The sequence below is a fragment of the Ornithorhynchus anatinus genome, chromosome 1, assembly GCF_004115215.2.
Source record: "Ornithorhynchus anatinus isolate Pmale09 chromosome 1, mOrnAna1.pri.v4, whole genome shotgun sequence".
NCBI lineage: Eukaryota > Metazoa > Chordata > Mammalia > Monotremata > Ornithorhynchidae > Ornithorhynchus > Ornithorhynchus anatinus.
In genome coordinates, this window is record NC_041728.1 from 134912245 (window position 1) to 134934339 (window position 22095).

Consider the following 22095-nt stretch of genomic DNA (forward strand, 5'->3'; position numbering starts at 1 on the left):
GACTCGTCCGAGGTCACACACAGCAGACGAGCGGCAGAGCTGGGACTAGAATGCAGGTCCTAGTCCAGGCTAACCCACCTGCCTGCTGTGTGACCGTGGGCAAGTTACTTCACCTTCCTGTGCCTCAGTTTGCTCATCTATGAAACAGGGATTCGATACCTCTTCTCCCTTCCCCTTAAATGACATGCCCCATGTGGGAAAGGAGCTGTGGCTGGTAAAGCAGCGTGGCTCAGTGGAAAGAGCACGGGCTTGGGAGTCAGGGGTCATGAGTTCGAATCCCAGCTCTGCCACTCGTCAGCTGTGTGACTTTGGGCAAGTTACTTGACTTCTCTGTGCCTCAGTTCCCTCATCTGTAAAATGGGGATTAAGACTGTGAGCCTCATGTGGGACAACCTGAGGACCCTGTTTCTACCTCCGTGCTTAGAACGGTGCTCTGCACATAGTAAGCGCTTAACAAATACCAACATTATTATTATTATTATCTTACTCCAGTACTTAGTACAAGATACTATAAACCCTAGACTGTCAGCCCATTGTGGGCAGGGAATGTGTCTGTTTATTGTTATACCGTACTCTTCCAAGTGCTCAGTACAGCGCTCTGCAATAGAGCTCAATAAATATGATTGACTGGAGGACTGCTCTGCTTGGAACATAGTAATCGCTTAACACCACAATTATTTATTTACCATCAGCCAAGTGCCAGTGAGCCAAGCTAGCTGTGACTGAAGCTGGTTCACTTGGCCAATTCCCATTTTGTTCAGCGGGCCAAACTTCGGTTCTAGAGTAAGGCACTTGCCCTATTTTATTCAGGTCTCCAATTCTTTTTGTTCAGCACCCAGTTCCGGCAGCTGATGGATCGTGATCCCGCGGGTTGAGGAATCGGGCCTGGAAGTCTATTACCGAGAAAGCCCGGGGTTCTCCCCTCAAACCCTCACCCTGAAAACATCTCCCACCCCGCGGTCACTTACGGGCCGGAGCTCTGTGGCGTCCCACTCCAGGTACTCTGCGACGTGGACCATTTGGTTGATTATCCGATCCAGCTCCTGAGGGAAGTCAAAAGGGAGGGGCCGATTGAAAAGGCACCTCGGAAAGCACGCCGTCAACACCGCCTCCAGAAGGAATTTGGAGAGGCAGGAAAACGGCAGATGGGAGTGGGCAGAGTGAGAGGCGAGCCCTGTTGGCCGATTCCCCCGGGGACATATGCCGATTTTTCATTAAAAGCAGGCAGACTGAGGCAGGGTCTCGCCCTGTTCCTTATTCTCTCTCCTCTGAGCCATGCTTCCTACTGGGCGAGCGTCCCAGGACAATAGACTCTTAATTACGGGGGGAAGGTGGGACGGATAAATCGTTCTCACGGTGGGAGATTTAGGTCAACGTTCCTCTTCTTCCTATCTATTCTCCCATTTCTCATTTTCTTTCCATCAGGTCTCTGTCATCCCCCTCTGATATGTAGGTGCATGTATGATATGTAAACTGCAAATATGTAGGCTTCAAAACTGTAAGCCCGGTGAGGGCAGGCATTGTCTCTCTTTATTCTGAATTGTACTTTCCAAGCGCTTAGTACAATGCTCTGCACACAGTAAGCGCCCAATAAATACGACTGAATGAATATGTACGCGTACGAATGATACGTACATCTGTCATTGATTTATTTATATTGATGTCTGTCTCCCTCTCTAGACTGTAAGCTCACTGTGGGCAGGGAATGGGTCTGTTATATTGTGCTCTCCCATGCGCTTAATACAGTGCTCTGCACACAGGAAGTGCTCAATAAATATGATCAATTGACTGACTGAACTCTTCTCTCTTAATCACATGCAAAAATCTAGATTGGGGAGGGGTCTCTTCTGTCGACTGCAAATTCACTGCGGGCAGGGATCGTACTTACCAACTCTTTTGTATCGTACATTCCCCAGCGGTTGGTACAGTGCTCTGCACACAGTAAGCACTCAATAAGTACCACCGATTGATTGATTTCTGCCGGACAGAAGAGGGAAGCGGTGTAGCCAAGTGGATAGAGCAGGCGCCCGAGAGTCAGAAGACGTAGATTCCGATCCTGGCTCTGCCACTTGCCTGTTGTGTGACCTTGGGCATGTCATATAACTCAGTTTCCTCATCCGCAAAATAGGGATTCAAGGCAATACCCTTTTTCCTTCTCCTCCGGATTGTGAGACCCACTTGAGATAGGGACTGCTTCCAACTTGATTAACTTATAGCAAACCTGGCGCTTAGTACAGAGCTTGGTGCTTAATAGATACCCTACTAAAGAGGGTGGATGTCCCCAGGGCAGGGGTGTCCTCAGACCTGAGGCATCGAGGGTCAACTAGATGTCCTTCTGTCCTTCTCTATGGGCTTAGACCTAGATGGCCATTTCTATTTTTTATGGCATTTGTTAGGCACTTACTATGTGCTAGGCACTGTTCTAAGCACTGGGCTAGATATGAGCTAATCTGGTTGGACATGGTCCCACATGGGGCTCACAGTCTTCACCCCCATTTTACAGATGAGAGAACTGAGCCGCGGAGAAATGAAGTGACTTGCCCAAGGTCACAGAACAGACAAGGGGTGGAGCTGGGATTAGAACCCAGGTCCTTGAGACTACCAGGCCCGTGCTCTTTCCACTAGGCCACGCTGCTTCTTCTGTCGGAGCGCATTGCGAGGGGGAGGGAGCTTACCGAGCTGTCCAAGAGGCCGTTACCATCCGTGTCATAGAGACGAAACATGACTGCAAGAAGCACAGAAAACGTCAGGCTTTCTAAACACTCCCTTCCACGTTACCCTGATTTGCTCCCTTTATTCACCCCCCACCTCAGACCCACAGCACTTCTGTACATCTCCGTAATTTATTTGTACTACTGTCTGTCACCCCCTTTACACCGTAAGCTCCTGGAGGGCAGGGAATGGTATATTGCACTCTCCCAAGCACCTAGTACAATTGATCGATCATTAAGCGTTTACTATTACTACTAATAATAATTACGGCATTTGTTAAGTGCTTACTTTGGGCCAGACTCCGCTCTAAGCACTGGGATAGATACAGGCTAATCAGATTGGACCCAGTCCCTATCTAATTTGGGGCTCACAGTCTCAATCCCGGATCTGCCACTTGTCAGCTGTGTGACTGTGGGCAAGTCACTTAACTTCTCGGTGCCTCGGTTCCCTCATCTGTAAAATGGGGATGAAGCCTGTGAGCCTCACATGGGACAAAGCGATTACCCTGCATCTATCCCAGCTCTTAGAACAATGCTCTGCACATAGTAAGTGCTTAACAAATACCAACATTACTATTACTATTATTTTACAGATGAGGTAACTGAGGCCCAGAGAAGTGAAATGACTTGCCGGAGGTCACCTAGCAGGTAAGTGGCGGATCCGGGATTAGAACTCATGACCTAGTTGCTTTCTAGGTGCAGAGCACCGAATTAAGCGTTTGGAAGAGTAGAACAGATTAGCGGACAAGTTACCTGCCCATAATGAGTTTACAGTCTAGTGCTCTGCACACAGTAAGCTCTAAGTGAATGTGATCGATGGATTGATTGATCGGATGGAGTGCGTTGCGGTGGTCGCTAGGTCAAGTCTAAGAAGGTTTTTCTCTGGGGAAAAATTCAAGCCATGGAATTCTGCTCCTTCTCAATCTACTCGCATAGCATTTAGGTACATATCTTTAAATTATACATTATAAGTTATTTATTCATATTAATGTCTGTTTCCCCCTCTAGGCTGTAAGCTTGTTATGGGCCGCGAGGGAATGTGTCTGCTAATTGTGTTGTACTGATTCTCCTAAGCATTTAGTACAGTGCTCTGCACATGGTAAATGTTCAATAAGTATTAATGATGGATCGACTGATCGATTGGTTGGAATGTGTTCATTCAATAGTATTTATTGAGCGCTTACTATGTGCAGAGCACTGTACTAAGCGCTTGGAATGTACACTTCGGCAACAGATAGAGACAATCCCTGCCCACTGACGCGCTTTCAGTCTCATCGGTGTTGCGTTCGAACACTGCGATAGGTCTAGGAAGCTTTTCCCCAGGAAAAAGTTCAAGCTATAGAACTCTGCTCCTACTCAATCTACTCCATTCCTTTCATTCATTCATTCATTCTCATTTATTGAGTGCTTACTGTGTGCAGAGCATTGTACTAAGCACTTGGGCGAATACAACAATAAATAGCCATATTCCCTGACTACAGTGTGCCTATAGTCTAGAAGGGGGTAGACGGCCATTAATGTAAATAAACCCAGCACTTACATATATCTTTAAATGATATATTAATAATGTTGGTATTTGTTAAGCGCTTACTATGTGCCAAGCACTGTTCTAAGCGCTGAGGTAGATACAGGGTAGTAGGTTGTCCCACGTGAAACTCACGATCTTCATCGCCATTTTACAGATGAGGTAACTGAGGCGCTGAGAAGTTAAGTGACTTGCCCACGTCACACAGCTGACAAGTGGCAGATCTGGGATTTGAACCCATGACCTCTGACTCCCAATAATAATAATAAATAATAATGTTGGTATTCGTTAAGCGCTTACTACGTGCAGAGCACTGTTCTAAGCGCTGGGGTAAACACAGGGGAATCAGGTTGTCCCACGTGGGGCTCACAGTCTTAATCCCCATTTTACAGATGAGGGAACTGAGGCACAGAGAAGTTAAGTGACTTGCCCACAGTCACACAGCTGACAAGTGGCAGATCCGGGATTCGAACTCATGAGCCCTGACTCCAAAGCCCGTGCTCTTTCCACTGCGCCACGCTGCTTCTATATTATATATTATAAATTACTTATTCATATTAATGTCTGTCTCCCCCTCTAGACTGGAAGCTTGTTTTGGGCAGAGGGCATGTCTGCTAACTGAGCTGTACTGTTCTTTCCCAAATGCTTAGTCCAGTGCTGTGCACATAGTAAACACTCAATATATGTCACTGGGCAAAGCACAATCATTTACAGAGGATGTGTGAATCAGTGCTGACTGGCCTGGGCCACCTGCACAGCCTAGATATCCCCCTGAAACAGACTGTCTGGACACTTCACCAGGAGGCTCAGTCTGGGGAGGAGAAAAGAGAGCGGCAGACAAATGGCCAGGGGAGCCCCCTCTGCCTAAAAGAAGGACCTCAAGGACCGGTTTAGGTTTTAATTATAGGAGGGGGTTCAGATTCAGAAACTTCTCCCTCCTTTGCTTCAGCCCAAGGCCGTCTCTCTTCTCCCTTCTTAAATGGGCTCTGTGACGCCAGTGCTCTCTTGCCGGAGATCTAGCCCAGGCCCTACAGGATCCTCGGGGATCCTCCTTCCTGCCTCCAAATCCCTTTTAGCCGATGCAGCACGCCTTGTGGGAAGAGCACGGGCCTGGGCGTCAGAGGACCTTGCTTTGTAGTCGCCTGCTGCGTGACCTTGGGTAAGTCACTTTACTTCTCTGTGCCGCTGTTTCCTCCTCAGTAAAATGGAGATGCAGGACCTGTTCTCCCTCCGACTTGGTGTGTGAGCCCCATGTAGAACAGGGACTGTGCTCGATCTGATCAATTTGTATCTACTCCAGTGCTCAGAACAGAGCTTGGCACATAGTAAATGCCTAACAGATACAACAACGATACCAACGATAATAATGATACCGCCCAGCCAGGTCTGGATTGTTGGCAGTCTGTAGGGGAGAGTGGTACAAGTTGGTAGGCTTGGATTAATGAAATCTCCAAACCTCACTTAATTTCTAGTTTCTCCTACTAAAAAAACCATGAAGGAACCTGATGGAGCAGTGTGAGGTACTATCCTTTCTTTCTCCCGAACCCTTCCTGGGGAGCTGTGGCTCCATCTCGCCTGTTTGGCCGCCAACCAGTGGCCCATGTTCTACCTCAGGCCTGGAACGCTCTCCCTCCTCAAATCTGACAGACAATGACTCTCCCTCTTCAAAGCCTTACTGAAGGCCCATCTCCTCCAAGAGGCCTTCCCAGACTGAGCCCAACTTTTCCTCATCTCCCACTCCCTTCTGCGTCACCCTGACTCGCTCCCTCTGCTCTCATCCATCCCCGCCCTACAGTACTTATGTATATATCTGCCATTTTATTCATTCATATTGATGTCTATTTGTACTGATGTCTGTCTCCCCGCAAGGCCCCAGACTGCGAGCTCATTTTGGGCAGAGATTGTCACTTTTTATTGCTGTACTGTACTTTCCCAACTGCTTAATACATTGCTCTGCACTCAGTAAGTGTTTAATAAATATGAATGAATGTTACAGTAGAGGTTCCCTGAGGCACAGAGAAGTGAGGTGACTTGCCCAGAGTCATAATAATAATAATAATGTTGGTATTTGTTAAGCGCTTACTATGTGCCGAGCACTGTTCTAAGCGCTGGGGTAGACATAGGGGAATCGGGTTGTCCCACGTGGGGCTCACAGTTTTCATCCCCATTTTACAGATGAGGGAACTGAGGCACAGAGAAGTTAAGTGACTTGCCCACAGTCACACAGCCGACAAGTGGCAGAGCTGGGATTCGAACTCATGAGCCCTGACTCCAAAGCCCGTGCTCTTTCCACTGAGCCATGCTGCTTCTCACATGGCAGACAAGTGGCAGAGACAGGATTAGAATCCAGGTCCTTCTGACTTCCAAGCCTGTGCTCTAGCCACAGAGCCAAGCTGTTTTTCATAAAGCGATTGCATATAATAAGTGCTTAATAAATACCATTAGAGGTAGCAAGGCATGAAGTCGGTACCCTTTTTAATACCTCTGAGTTGCATCATTAACGGGATGGGAAGGGATCGAAGCGACAGTAGTGGATGTTCATTGCTTCTACCTTGCATCTACCCCAGTACTTTGAACAGTGCTTGGCACACAGTAAGCGCTTGACAAATACTATCATCATCATTATAATTATTCTACATCCTTCCGGATGATGCAAGGACTGGGATTCAGTGCATTTTAAATTTGCCCCATGGACATTCTCCGTCACAAACGTCCCTGGCTTTGGAATTGTCAGAGTCCAAATTCTCTCTTGGGGGAAGTTTGAATAATAAAAATTGAGAAGCTTTTTCCTTTGAAATTAATGTCTGCCTTCCACCCTGTAGACTGTAAACTCATTGGGGACAGGGAATGTGTCTAATTATTGTTGTACTGTACTCTCCCAAGGACTTCGTACAGTGCTCTGCACACAGTTAGTGCTCAATAAATACAGTCGAATGAATAACTGACTTTGAAGTGGGTCCCGAGAAATGGGCACGATGATGTGATGTGTTTCCATCGGGTTTAGGACAGCTTTGTCTTACTCGGCTGCTTCTAGGGAAGGCTGGACACCAATTGCCGGTAAAGCCTTGGGAATCTAGGAAGGTTTACTGTCTTTCCCCTCCCTGTCCTCCCTCTGGCCTGGAACTCCCTCCCTCTTTATACGCAAAAGCCCACCACTCTCCCCGCCTTCAAAGCCCTCTTAAAAATCACATCATCTCCTCCGAGACGCCTTCCCAAATTAATCCCTTTATTTCCCCAATCCACCATCCCCTCACTGTTGACTATGCACTTGGCTGTAGACCCCCTAAACACTTTGATACTCACCCCAGCCCCACAGCACTTATGTACCTATCCTTAGATTCTACTATTTCTCCAATTTGTAATTTATTTTATCAATAATAATAATAATGATGGCATTTGTTAAGCGCGTATTATGTGCGAAGCACTGTTCTAAGCACTGAGGGGATACAAGGTGATTAGGTTGTCCCACGTGGGGCTCACAGTCTTAATCCCCTTTTTACAGATGAGGTAGCTGAGGCACAGAGAAGTTAAGTGACTTGCCCAAAGTCACTCAGCTGACGAGCGGCGGAGCCGGGATTAGAACCCACGACCTCTGACTCCCAAGCCCGGGCTCTTGCCACTGAGCCACGTTGGTCTGTCTCCCCCTCTAGACCATAGGACTCCTTGTGGACAGGGAGCAGTGTGGTTCAGTGGATAGAGCACCGGCCTGGGAATCAGAAGGACCTGAGTTCTAATCCCAGCTCTGCTACATGTCTGCTGTGCGACCTGGGGCAAGTCACTTCACTTCTCTGGGCCTCAGTTACCTCATCGGCAAAATGGGGATTAAGACTGCGAGTCCCATGTGGGACAGGGGCTGTGTCCAGCCTGATTAACTTGTATCAACTCCTACTGCTTAGAAAAGTGCTTGGCACATAGTAAGCGCCTAAGCACCGTAATTGCTATTATTATTACCAAGTCTACCATATTGTAACTCTCTCAAGCTCTCAGTCGAGCGTTCTGCGCACAGTAGGCGCTCAATAAATATCAATTAATTGATTCCGACCTCGTATCTATCCCAGCGCTTAGAACAGTGCTCGGCCTACGGCGCTTAACAGATACCATAATCATTATTAATTATTATTATTAACAGTCCTTTCTGAGTCTGGATCCTGAGTCTTTGAACTGCTCTTAAATCACTTTGGCAAGGTGATGAGAGAGAATGGAAGAGACAGAGAGAGACAGAGAGCTACCTCCCCTGATTTCCACGCACTTACACTCTAATTTATCCTCAGCCCGACCCCTTTCCAGAAGCGACAGGTAGCAAACAATGTCTTTCAGGTAGACCACCTGGGTCAATGGGGCAGGAGGATGCAGAGAGACAGCTTTGAGGGAGTTGTGACTCTTTCGAAGGTTAAAGGTTTTCTTCTTCTCTAAGCTCCTCGAGCCTGGAAAGGGGAGAAAGAAAAATACAAAAAGCTGGTGTGTAACAAATTTGAAACAACAGGATTAACTGAAACATAATTATTGGGCTATTTCCTTTCTCCTTGAATGATCTGAGTATTTTATTCAGGTGTCAGTTCGGGCACTGAAAATTTGTTCTACCCTCAGCTCCACAGCAATTACGTGCATAACTTTAAGTTATATATTATAAATTATTTATATGGATGACTGCTTCCCCCTCCAGACTGTAAGCTGGCTGTGGACAGGGAATGTGTCTACCAACTCTACTGGACTGTGCTCTCCCAAGAGTTTAGAACAGCGCTCTGCACATAGTATGTGCTCAATAAATACCACCGATGATTTCTGCCCTTTTCACTCCATGAACCGGCTCTCTGCAAGGTCACCAAAGATCCTCTAATCGCATAGCTAATGAACTCTATCCACTCCTCCTTTTTCTCTCTGCTGCCTAAGCAGCGTGGCTCAGCGGAAAGCGCACGGGCTCGGGAGTCAAGAGGTCATGGGTTCGAATGCCGGCTCGGCCACTTGTCAGCTGTGTGACTGTGGGGAAGTCACTTCACTTCTCTGGGCCTCAGTTACCTTACCTGTACAATGGGGATTAACTGTGAGCCCCACGGGGGACAACCTGATTACCCTGTATCCACCCCAGCGCTTAGAACGGTGCTCTGCACATAGGAAGCGCTTAACAAATACCAACATCATTATGATGATGATAATTGTCAATGGAGAGGATCAGATCAGTAATGATAATGAATAGTTATGGCATTTATTAAGCATTACCATGTATCAAGCACTGTTCTAAGCAATGGGGTAGATACAAGTTAATCAGGTCTGACAGTCCTTGTTCTATATGGGGCTCACAGTTTAAAATAGGAGGGAGAGTGGGTATTTAATCCCCCATTTTACAGGTGAGGGAACTGAGGCACAGAGAAGTTAAATGTCTTGACTCTCCCTCCCATAGCTGAGATTGGTAGAATACTGGAAACTCTCCAGGTGTGACCCTGAGAGGGGGCATGGAAAGTACGATTCGACAATAAAGAGAGACAACCCTTGCCCACACCGGGCTTACTTTAGAACCCTAGTCCTCTGACTCCCAGACCCATGCTCTTTCCACAAGTCCAAGGTGCTTTTAGGTAACCTAAAAGCAGCATGACCTAAAATATCCTAAATAGAGTTGTAATTTCTAAATAGGCATTTTTAAAATGTTTTTTCTCAACTACGGGCCTTCCTGTAAATTGCCAAAAGCAACATGGATGGCTCTGAAATAACGTTAGTAAAGCAGCAGGGACTAGCGGAAAGAACCCGGGCCTGGGAGTCAGAGGTCGTGGGTTCTAATCCCAGCTCCGCCACTTGTCTACTCTGTGACCTCGGGCAAGCCACTTAATTTCTCTGTGCCTCAGTTACCTCATCTGTAAAATGGGGATTAAGATTGTGAGTCCCATAAGGGGCATGGTCCAAACTGATTACCTTGTATCTACTTCTGTGCTTAGAACCGTGCTTGGCACACAGTAAGTACTTAATGAATACCACAATTATTACTATTATTATTTTTATTATTTAACGAATGGAAGGGTGTGTTATCAGGTCCTCTTAATCTGGCTTTTAAAAGGTCGTCAACGACAGCTCCTTCCAGCAGCTGTTTCTTTCTAGTGGAAACAGCACAGGCCTGAAAATCAGGGGATTTAGATTCTAATCCTGGCTCTGCCACTTCCCTGCTGTGTGACCTTGGGCAAATCACAACTTCTCTGTGCCTCAGTCCCCTCATCTATTCTCCCTCCTACTTAGAGAACTGATTATCTACCCAAGTGCTTGGTACATTGTAAGCATTTAACAAATATCACAATTATTATTATTGCTATTCCTTGACGGCAAGACAAGTTTGAATTTTTACCCTTCCCTCTCATGGGTAAGCAGTGTGGCTCACTGGAAGGACCATGGGCCTGGGAGTCAAAAGGACCTGGGGTTCTAATCCGGCTCCACCCTGAGTTTGCTGTGTGACCGTGGGCAAGTCACTTCACTTCTCTGTGCCTCAGTTACCTCAACTGTAAAATGGGGATTGAGACTGTGAGCCCCATATGGGAGAGGGACTGTGTCCCACCTGATTAACTTAGAACAGTGTTTGGAACATAGCGCTTAACGCGAACCATAATAATTATTGTTATTGTTATTATTATTATGGATATATACTCAATCCATCTCAAATCTATGTTCTATTCACCTACCCCTCCCATCTCCTCCTCACTGGGCCTCGTTCTCGCCTGTCCCGTCACCAACCCCTGGCCCACATCCTACCACTGACCTGGAACATCCTCCCTCCTCACATCTCCCAAACGAACTCTCTTCCCCTCTTCAAAGCCCTACTGAGAGGTCACCTCCTCCAGGAGGCCTTCCCACACTGAGCCCTCCCTTTCCCTCTGCCCCTCTTCCCCTCCCCATTCCCCCTACTCCCTCTCTCTTCTCTTCCCCTTCCCCTCCCCACAGCTCTTGTGCATATTTGTATATATTATCTATTACTCTATTTTATTAATGATGTGTATCTATCTACGATTCTATTTATCTTGATGGTATTGATGGCTGATCACTTGTTTTGTTTTGTTATCTGTCTCCCCCATTTAGACTGTGAGCCCGTTGTTGGGCAGGGATGGTCTCTATCTGTTGCCGAATTGTACATTCCAAGGGCTTAGTATAGCGCTTTGCACACAGTAAGCACTCAATAAATACGATTGAATGAATGAATGAATGAATCTCACCCTCTCCATTCCTTTCAGGCTAACCTTACGTCGCTCCTCACACCGCTACCTTCTAACCCTTGCTCTTAGCATTCCACCAGCTTGGAACTCCCTCCCGTCACCCCTAAATCCAACAGTCCATGGATGATCATTCTCTTACCTCATTTGTAAATGTTTTTATATTTCTCTTCCCTCACATGAGCTCCTTTTCAGAGGAATGTGTCAGTCTCATGTTTCGAAGCTCCTCCATGATTAGCGGAGTGGGAGACTCGGTAGTTGCGATTGCTACTGATGCTATTGGTTTATTGATCAGTTCTTTTATGGTCTGTCTCTCTCCGTCTCCTCCTCTAGTCTGTAAATTCGTTACGGGCAAGGATTGTGTCTACTTATTCTATTGTGCTTTGCACACAGAAAGCTCTCAATAAATACCATTAATTGATTGTTCAGCAGTTACTTATATTTACAGTTATTTATTTTGCTGTTTTATCCAGACGTTCAAATGACTATCTGGCTTTGATCAATCAAGCAAGCAATGGTATTTCTTGAGTGCTTTCTGTGCGTAGAACACTGTACTTTAGTAGCAGCATGGCGTAGTGGATAGAGCACGGGCCTGGGAGTCAGAAAGTCATGGGTTCTAAACCCGGCTCCATCACTTGTCTGCTGTGCGACCTTGGGCAAGTCACTTCTCTGTGCCTCAGTTACCTCATCCGTAAAATGGGGATTAAGACTGAGCCCCACAACCTGATTACCTTGTATTTAGCCCAGTGCTTAGAACAGTGCTTGGCACATAGTAAGTGCTTAACAAATCCCATAACAACAATACTTGGGAAAGTAATAATACCATAGAGTCGGTAGACACGATTCTTGCCCACAAGAAGCCTTACTATATTCTTGTTCATCCTCTGCACTGAGATCTGTAAATGATTTGCATTTGCCTGTCTCCCCCAATCCTGAGGACCAGGAATGTGCCTTTTGCTTCCGGTGTACTCTCCCAAACCCTTAGTACAATGCTCTGCACTCAGAAAGTACAGTCTAGAATCCTCTCGACTGTAAGTTCGTTGTGGGCAGGGAACGCATCTGCTATATTGTTCTCTCCCAAGTGCTCAGTACAGTGCTCTGCATACAGTAAGTTCTCAAATAAGTGCGATCGACTGACTGAGCGCTCCCACAATAGCAACCACTGATAGACTATGACGTTTTAAAAGATTGTGCTCATTCTATCTGACTGACTGATTAATGAATTGTGCCCTTCTGGCATGATCTATTTCTGGCTTTCCTTCTTTACTGAATAAAAGGGCAACTTTTTTTTTGACCCTTCCTTGTGTCTACCCTAATTAAAGACAGTGTACTCTATTTTTGTTGGCCCTGTTTCATACTTTCAAATTAAGCTTGTGCTAAGAGCACAGAACTCCTCACTATTGGCTTTAAAGTTCTCCATCATGTTGCCCCTTACCTCACCTCCCGTCTCTCCTTCTCCAGCCCAGCCCTCACGTTCCGCTCCTCTGCTGCCGCTAAACTCCTCACTGGGCCTTCTTCTCGCTTGTCCCGCCGTTGACCCCTGGACCACGTCCTACCTCTGGCCCAGATGCCCTCCTTCCTCAAATTGCTGATCAATTTCCCCCCCTTCAAAGCCCTACTAGAGGGACATCTCCTCCAAGAGGCCTTCCCAGATTAAGCCCCTTTTTCCTCAGCTCCCCACCTCGACTCGCTCCCTTTGCTCTTCTCACACACAGCACTTATGTATAGACGTATATATCTTTAATTCTACTTACTTGTATTGATGGCTGTTTACTTGTTTTGATATCTGTCTCCCCCTCCTCTAGATTGTAAACCCGGTGTGAGCAGGGATTGTCTCTCTTTATTGCTGTATTGTATTTTCCAAGCACTTAGTAAACTGTTCTGCACACAGTAAGTGCTCAATAAATACAACTGAATGAACGAAAGGGAGTCAGGAGACCTAAACTCTAATCCTAGGCCTGCCATTTGCTTGCTCTGTGACCTTGGGCAAGTCATTTAAGTTTTCTGTGCCTCAGTTTCCTTATCTGTAAAATGGAGAGTAACTACTTGTTCTCCCTCCCCCTGAGAAGCAGCGTGGCTCAGTGGAAAGAGCACGGGCTTTGGAGTCAGAGGTCATGGGTTCGAATCCCAGCTCTGCCACTTGTCAGCTGTGTGACCGTGGGCAAGTCACTTCACTTCTCGGTGCCTCAGGTACCTCCCCTGTAAAATGGGGATTAAGACTGTGAGCCCCACGTGGGACAACCTGATTCCCCTGCGTCTACCCCAGCGCTTAGAACAGTGCTCGGCACATAGTAAGCGCTTAACAAATACCAACATTATTATTAGACTGTGAAGCCCATGTGAGACTTGGACTATGTCTGGTCTGATTTTCCTGTTGTCATCCTTGGCTCATCCAATCCGTCACCAAGGCCTGCCAGTCTCACCTTTACAATATCGCCAAGATCCGCCCTTTCCTCTCCATCCAAACGGCTATCGTGCTGTTATAAGCTCTCGTAAAATCCCGGCTAGACTATTGTGTCAGCCTTCTCTCTGACCTCCCTTCCTCCTGTCTCTCCCCGCTCCAGTCTAGTCTTCATTCCGCTGCCCGGCTCATCTTCCCGCAGAAACGCTCTGGGCCCGTCACTCCCCTTCTCAAAAACCTCCAGTGGTTGCCTATCAACCTCCACACGAAACAAAAACTTCTCACTCTGGGTTTCAAGGCTCTCCATCACTTTGCCCCCTCCTACCTCTCCTCCTTTCTCTCTTTCTACTACCCACCCCGCACGCTCCGCTCCTCTGCCGTCCACCTCCTCACTGTCCCCCGGTCTCGCCTGTCCCGCCGTCGACCCCTGGCCCACGTCCTCCCGCGGTCCTGGAATGCCGTCCCCCCTCACCTCCGCTAAACTAACTCTCTTCCCCTCTTCAAAGCCCTACTGAGAGCTCACCTCCTCCAAGAGGCCTTCCCACACTGAGCTTCCCCATTTCCCTCTGCTCCCTCTCTGCTTCCCCTCTGCTCCCTCCCCCTTCCCTCCCTTCACCTCCCCTCAGCTAAGCCCCCTTTCCCTCTGCTCCTCCCCCTCTCCCTTCCCCTCCCCTCAGCACTGTGCTCCTTTGTATAGATTTTTATTACCCTATTTATTTTGTTAATGAGGTGTACATCCCCTTGATTCTATTTATCGTGATTATGTTGTCTTGTTTCTGTCCATCTGTCTCCCCCGATTAGACTGTGAGCCCGTCATTGGGCAGGGTTTGTCTCTGTTGATGAATTGTATATTCCAAGTGCTTAGTACAGTGCTCTGCACATAGTAAGCGCTCAATACATACTACTGAATGAATGAATTATATCTACCCCAGTGTTCAATACTGAGCTTAGCACATAGCAAACGCCTAACAAATATCACATTATTATTATTGTCATTTTTATTATCATTTTAACTATCCTTAGCTATAATGTTGGCATTTATTAAGCGCTTACTATGTGCAGAGCACTGTTCTAAGCGCTGGGGTAGATACAGGGTAATCAGGTCGTCCCACGTGGGGCTCACAGTCTTGATGCCCATTTTACAGATGAGGGAACAGAGGCCCAGAGAAGTGAAGTGACTTGCCCAAAGTCACACAACTGACAAGTGGCAGAGCTGGGATTAGAACCGATGACCTCTAACTCCCAAGCCCGGGCTCTTTCCACCAAGCCACGCTGGACATTCCCTTACCCTTACATGCTTACCCTTACTATGTAGAAAGTGTTGGGGTAGATATAAGGTTATCTGAATGGACAGAGTTCCTGTCTCACAAGGGGCTCACAATCTATCATCTGCCCAGAAAACTGAAGTCCAGCAAAGTTGAGTACCTTGACCAAAGTCACACAGCAGGCTAATGACAAGATGGGAGCAGAATGGAGATTTGTTGACTTCCAATCAGCCGAGAAGCAGCGTGACCTAGTGGATAGAGCGCTGGCCTGGAAATCGGAAGGACCTGGGTTCTAATCCCAGCTCCTACACTTGTCTCCTGAGTGACTTTGGGCAGGTCACTTCACTTCTCTGGGCCTCAGTTACCTCTCCGTAAAATGGGGATTAAAAAATAAATTTTGGTATTTGTTAAGCGCTTACTATGTGCAAAGCACTGTTCTAAGCGCTGGGGGATACAAGGTGATCAGTTTGTCCCATGTGGGGCTCACAGTTTTAATCCCCATTTGACAGATGAGGTAACTGAGGCACAGAGAAGTTAAGTGACTTGCCCAAAACTATAAGCCCCATGTGGGACATGGACTGAGTCCAACCTGATTAGTTTATATCTATCTCAGCGCTCAGTAGAGTGCCTGGCATATAGTTAGAGCTTAGAAAATATCATTTAAAAGAATCAGAAACAAAAAACAACTTCCTGGATTAAATCAAGACGGGTATCCAGCAAGGTTCATTCCTTCACATATTGTTCTGCACCTATGAATCAATCCAATAATAGTATTTATTGAATATCTTTATGTAAAACACTGTCCTACACCAAGAGCTTTGGAGAGTACAGTGAAGTGACTCGAATAATTAATAACTTCTAATATGGGGTAGAGATTTAAATAGAATATCATGAGTTCCGCTTTGAAGTCCAATATTTCACCCCACTGAACAGATCTCCCCCTTAGACTTTGAGTCTCACACGGAACGATGGCCGACCTGACAATCATCTATCTACCCCCAGTGCTTAGTACAGTGCTTGACACATAGTAAGTACTTTAAAAAATACCACTATTGTTACTATTATTATTAATAATGAAGAGTAATAACAAAAATACAAATTAATAGTACTTGCTTAAGGCCACTCAAACTCCAGCTAGGGCCAGCTTCAGATCGTTGGTGAATGGGATAAGCCTCTTCAGGGTATAATGTCAGAAACTGCCACGGGGCAGAAGTAGGTGAAAATGTGAAATAATAATTATTGTATCGTTTATGAAATGTTCTGCCAACTTGTCTGCTGTGTGACCTTGGGCAAGTCACTTTACTTCTCTAGGCCTCAGTTTCTTCACCTGTAATAGGGGGATTGAAACTGTGAGAGCCCCACGTGGGCCAGGGACTATGCCCAACTTGATTTGCTTGCATTCACCCCAGTGCTTAGTAGAGTATCTGGTACCTAGTAAGGGCTTAACAAATGCCATTATCATTATTATTACATGCCAAGCACAGAGCTAAGCACTGGGACGACATTCGTTAAGCCCTTACCATGTACAAAGTGTTGGGGTAGCTATCTGTTGCCGATCTGTACATTCCAAGCGCTTAGTACAGTGTAGGTGCTCAATAAATACTATTTGAAATAAGGTTATCTGAATGGACGGAGTTCCTGTCTCACAAGGATCTCACAAGACAATCAGGTCAAAAACAGAACCTGTCCCACATGGGACTCACAATCTAAAAGGAAGATATTTAATCGCTATTTTACAGATGAGGAAACAGACACAGAGAAGTCAAGTGACTTGCCTAAGGTCACACAGCAGAAATGTGGCAGAGCAGGGATTAGCACGCAGGCCTCTGACTCCCTAGGCCTCTGACTCCACTAGAGTCACCCTTCTCCTCAGTCTTCAGTCTCCGGGTCTCCCTCTGCCCAAGTTGGAAGCAGTGCTTATGTTAACAAAGATCTGGGGTGGAAACCCATTGACTTCAGAGCCACGTTAGGGCCTCCCCTAAAGAAACACTCTAGATGTGGCGGTCTGGGGGGACTTCCACGTGACGCCAGGCTGCATGTCCCACATAACGATCCCGGCTCCGCCACTTGTCTGCTGTGTGACCTGGGGCAAGTCACTTAACTTCTCTGGGCCTTAGTTACCTCATCTGTAAAGTGAGGATTAGTAATAATGCTGGTATTTGTTAAGCGTTTACCATGTGCAGAGCACTGTTCTAAGCGCTGAGGTAGATACGGGGTAATCAAGCTGTCCCACGTGAGGCTCACAGTTAATCCCCATTTTACAGATGAGGGAATTTAGGCCCAGACAAGTTAAGTGACTTGCCCACAGTCACACAGCTGACAAGTGGCGGAGCTGGGATTGTGAGCCCCCTGTGGGACTGGGACTGTGACAAGTCTGATTAGCTTCTATGTACCCCAGTGCTTAGTACAGAACCTGGAACACAGTAAGTGCTTAACAAGCACCAGAATTATTATTATTATCACATCACAGGGAATGGGAGAGGGGCGACAAATTTTTCCCTGCTTCGGAGTGATCGAATGTCCGAAACTGGCCCTTAGGATGCCAATTAGGCTCAGCTAAGAGGTACAGGCCTAGATTATGTAAAAAAATCTCTTCCAGCCATCCAACTAATGCTCCTTTACTGCCAAACTACTCGCTGTACCTCCACTTTGCCTATCTCCCGGCCAACCTCTGGCCCCCGTCCTGCCTCTGGCCTGGAATGGCCTCCCTCCTATCCGACAGATGATCACGCTCCGCCCGGCTTCGAAGCGTTAATGAAATCACATCTCCTCCAAGAGGGCTTCCCTGAACAGACTGTTCTTCCGCGTCACCCTTATACTTGAATTTGCACTCTTCATTCACCACTCCCTGAGAGCCCCAGGACTTATGTCCTTAATCATCGCGTATTTATTTAATCTTCTGTCTCCCCCTCTATTCATTCATTCATTCAGTAGTAGTTATTGAGTGCTTACTATGGGCAAAGCACTGCACTAAGCGCTTGGATTGCACAATTCGGCAACAAATAGAGACAATCCCTGCCCACTAAAGGGCTTACAGTCTAGTCGGGGGAGACTGGTCAAAACAGTAGCAATAAATAGAATCAAGGGGATGTACATCTCATTAACAAAAGAAATAGGGTAATAAAGATATATACAAATGAGCAAATGAGCACAGTGCTGAGGGGAGGGGAAGGGAGCGGGGGAGGAGCAGAGGGAAAGGGGGGAAAGGGGGCTTAGCAGAGGGGAGGTGAAGGGGGGTCAGAGAGGGAGCAGAGGGAAAAGGGGAAGCTCAGTCTGGGAAGGCCTCTTGGAGGAGGTGAACTCTCAGTAGGGCTTTGAAGAGGGGAAGAGAAACTCTAAACTGTATGCTCACTGTGGGCAGGGAACGTGTCTACCTACCCTGTTCTATTGTACTCACCCGTGTGCCTAGGACAGTGCTCTGCACACAGTAGGTGCTGACTAAATTCGACTGATGGATTAAAATCATCCATCTGCTTCTGTAACAGAAGCCGCTGGGAGAAATGAAATCGGATAGGAGTTTGACCTTCTCCGGGCTCGGGATCCCACACGATCACCAGCAAAAAGGCCGAGATTTCTAAGAGGCAGGCAGGTCTCAGGGCTATTTCCGGACCTTGGCTTGTTCATGCTGGCATCGGCCCATCCGTCCGTCACGACAATTTCCTGGCTCGTCAACCTCTCGGGCTCCCGTTCCTCGGTGCCATTTAATTAAGACATCCATGGAAGGGGTCCCAGCAGGAAAAGGGATTTTCATTTCCAGTCACGACCAGGGTGATAAGGTGGGACCCGGCCGACTGCTTGAGACAATTCTCCACGCAGTTCAGGGTAACCATCTTTTTCCACAGGGGAGGCATCAAATCACCACCCCAAAATACCTGGATAAAACCACCGCAGGCTGAGACGATCACCCCGTTTTTGGAGAAGCAACGTGGCTTAGTGAAAAGAGCACAGGCCTGGGAGTCTGAAGGACCTGGGTTCTAATCCCAGCTCTGCCACATGTCCACTGCGGGACCCTGGGCAAGTCACGTGACTTCTCTGGGCCTCAGTTACCTCGTCTGTAAAATGGGGATTAAGAGTGTGAGCCCCAAGTGGGTCAGGGACTGTGTCCAACCTGATTAACGCGTATCTACCCCAGGGCTTAGAACTTAGAACAGTGCTTGGCACATAATAAGCATTTAACAAGTACCATAATTATTATTATTTTCAAATAAGCCCCAGGGCCAGAGAGGCAGTGTGGCTTAGTGGAAAGAGCACGGGCTTGGGAGTCAGAGGTCGTGGGTTCTAACCCCAGCTCCGCCACTTGTCAGCTGTGCGACTTCGGGCAGGTCACTTCACTTCTCTGGGCCTCAGTTACCTTATCTGTAAAATGAGGATTGAGACTGTGAGCCCCATGTGGGACGACCTGATCACCTTGTATCTGCCCCAGTGTTTAGAACAGTGCTTGGCACATAGTAAGCGCTTAAACAAATGCCATCGTTATTACTGCTTCACCAGATTTCATAACTCTCAGCTCGTTGATCATTAAATAGTATTTATCAAATAGTAATCTCATGGTATTATATTGTGTTCCTTCCCCAAACCAGTAAAACAGACTTTTGGCCCTTCCCGCTACGGGTTTACCATCTATTACCTTTTCATCTCTCCTCTTTGCCCTTCCACAAACCAAACAGTTCACTGTTGATGTATCCCAGTTCCCAGTTCAAATAAATGAATATTCTACTGTTTCAGCTCCTGCCTCCGAGCCCTGTTTCTTGAGCCCAGCAACCAACCCAGAAATCGTATTTACTGAGCACTTATTGTGAGCAGAGCACTGTTCTGCTTGGGAGAGGACAAAGTGGATACAACATCGATCGGGGAGTCAGAGGATATGGGTTCTACTCCCAGCTCCGTCACTTGCCTGCTGTGTGACCTTGGGCAAGTCACTTCACTTTTCTGGGCCTCAGCTACCTTATCTGCAAAATGGGGATTAAGGCTATGAGTCCAGGTGGGAGAGGGACTGTATCCAACCTGATTAACCGGTATCTACCCCAGCGCTTAGAAAAGTGCTTGGCACATAGTAAGCATTTAACCAATGCCACAAGTATTATTTTCATTATTATTGCTATAACAGAGTTGGTAGACGTTTCACTCCCACAAGTAGCTTACAGTCTAAGCGAGCAGGCCAATTTTCAACTGCTCCCAGGGTTTATAGCATTCCCCTTATCTTTGTGTCTGTTCTACCACACTAAGATTGTAAGTCCCTTGAGGGACAAGGCCCTTGTCTAAACTGCTCATTTTCCCCCGTGTTTAGCTCTGTGTTCAGCGTACAGCAGGACTTACTGAAACCATACATGAGAAGCAGCATGGCTCAGTGGAAAGAATCCGGGCTTGGGAGTCAGAAGCCCGGAGTTCTAATCTTGCCGCTGCCTCTCGCCTTCACTTCTTTGTGCCTCAGTTCCCTCGTTTGCAAAATGGGGAGTCCAGAAGCCCGGAGTTCTAATCTTGACGCTGCCTCTTGCCTTCCCTTCGTTGTGCCTCAGTTCCCTCGTTTGCAAAATGGGGAGTCAATCTCTGTTCTCCCTCTTACTTAGACCGTGAGCCCCTTGTGGGACTTGATTATCTTGTATCTAATCCAGCTCTGAGTATGGTGCTTGACACATAAGTGTTTAAATATCAGAATTATTACTGTTAAGAATTATATCATTGTAATATATTATATACAGGAATATATTATAATACATTATTAATATATCAGAGAACCAGCATGGCTTAGGTAGATAGAGCACAGGCACGGGAGTGAGAAAGTCATGGGTTCTTATCCCGGCTCCGCCGTGTACCTGCTGTTTGACCTTGGGCAAGTTACTTCACTTCTCCGGGCCTCGGTTTCCTCATCTGAAAAACGGGGATTTAATCCTTATTCTTCCTCCTACTTAGACCGTGAGGCCCGTGCGGGACAGGGACTGTGTCTGGCCTGATTAACTTCTATCCACCTCAGTGCTTAGAACTTTGCATATAATAAGTTAAGCATTTAACAAATCCCACAATTTTTATTATGATCAATTCCCCAACCACGTTCCCCCTTTGGAACCACGGCAGGGAAAATGCCAGGGGAAAACCTGGCGCTGACCACTGCTCTCGCCCACCCTTCTACCCCACGGGGGAAGCTGAGGGACGTTCCAAACGGTCCCTGGACACTCTGGCTTTAACAGGACTTCTCACCTGGAGACTGAGGGCTGAGCAGAGAGCCCGAGGAGATCTTGGAAGAACCTGAGGAGTTTTGAGCTGAGGGGGTGCCAGCGGTGGACCTCTGGGACGATGACCTGGACCAGCTCGGAGAGACACTGCCCACGACACCGATGTTGGACATGGGAGTGGGGGCGAGCGACGCCGGCTGCTGTTCAGACAGGTTCCCCGCGGAGCTTTTGGCTTCGGGCGAGTGTCTGCCCATGGCGCTGAGGAGTGTCTTCCCATTGATCCCTGCACCACGGCAACGTCGACGTCAGTAAACATTCAGCAAAACATCCCAGTGCCTTTCAGTTAGGGAAGCAGCGTGGCCTAGTGGAAGGAGCAAGGGCCTGGGACTCGGAGGACCTGGGTTCCAATCCTGGCTCTGCCACTCGTCAGCTGTATGACCTTGGGTGAGTCACTTAACTTCTCTGTACCCCAGTTACCTCATCTGTCAAATGGAGATTAATTCCTACTCCTTCCTATTTAAGAGTGTGAGCCCCATGTGGGATGGGGACTCTGTCCAATCTGATTGCTCTGTATATACTCCAGTGCTTAGAATTTCTTCAGCACTTGAGAAATTCCATAAAAAAAAAAAATGATCGGAGCAAGGCACGCCGTCAAATGTACCCTCCTGGGAAATCCCTGGGGGTCTGCATGACTTGATTTCTTTGGATAGGGCGGGAGGGGGCTTAGAGACCATCCAGTGGGAATCCCCAGGGGACAGAGATTCAGATTTGCTCGAGGACATTCTCGCCTCTCCCTCTGGAATCCTCCCTAGGTGGTCAGAAGGAGCCAGGACCAAGGG

At 47.3% G+C, this 22095-nt stretch overlaps 1 protein-coding gene across 1 annotated transcript in view; it reads right to left on the reverse strand.

Annotated features, from left to right (window-relative positions):
- The window catches only part of DGKG (diacylglycerol kinase gamma), a 340544-nt gene that overhangs the window by 230251 nt on the left and 88198 nt on the right, over positions 1 to 22095 (reverse strand). The window contains exons 6-9 of the mRNA XM_029061465.1: positions 21282 to 21539; positions 8490 to 8660; positions 2676 to 2725; positions 969 to 1043 (exon numbers count right to left, since the gene is read on the reverse strand). Of these exons, the coding sequence (XP_028917298.1) occupies positions 969 to 1043; positions 2676 to 2725; positions 8490 to 8660; positions 21282 to 21539 (554 nt within the window). The remainder of the gene's footprint in view (positions 1 to 968; positions 1044 to 2675; positions 2726 to 8489; positions 8661 to 21281; positions 21540 to 22095) is intronic.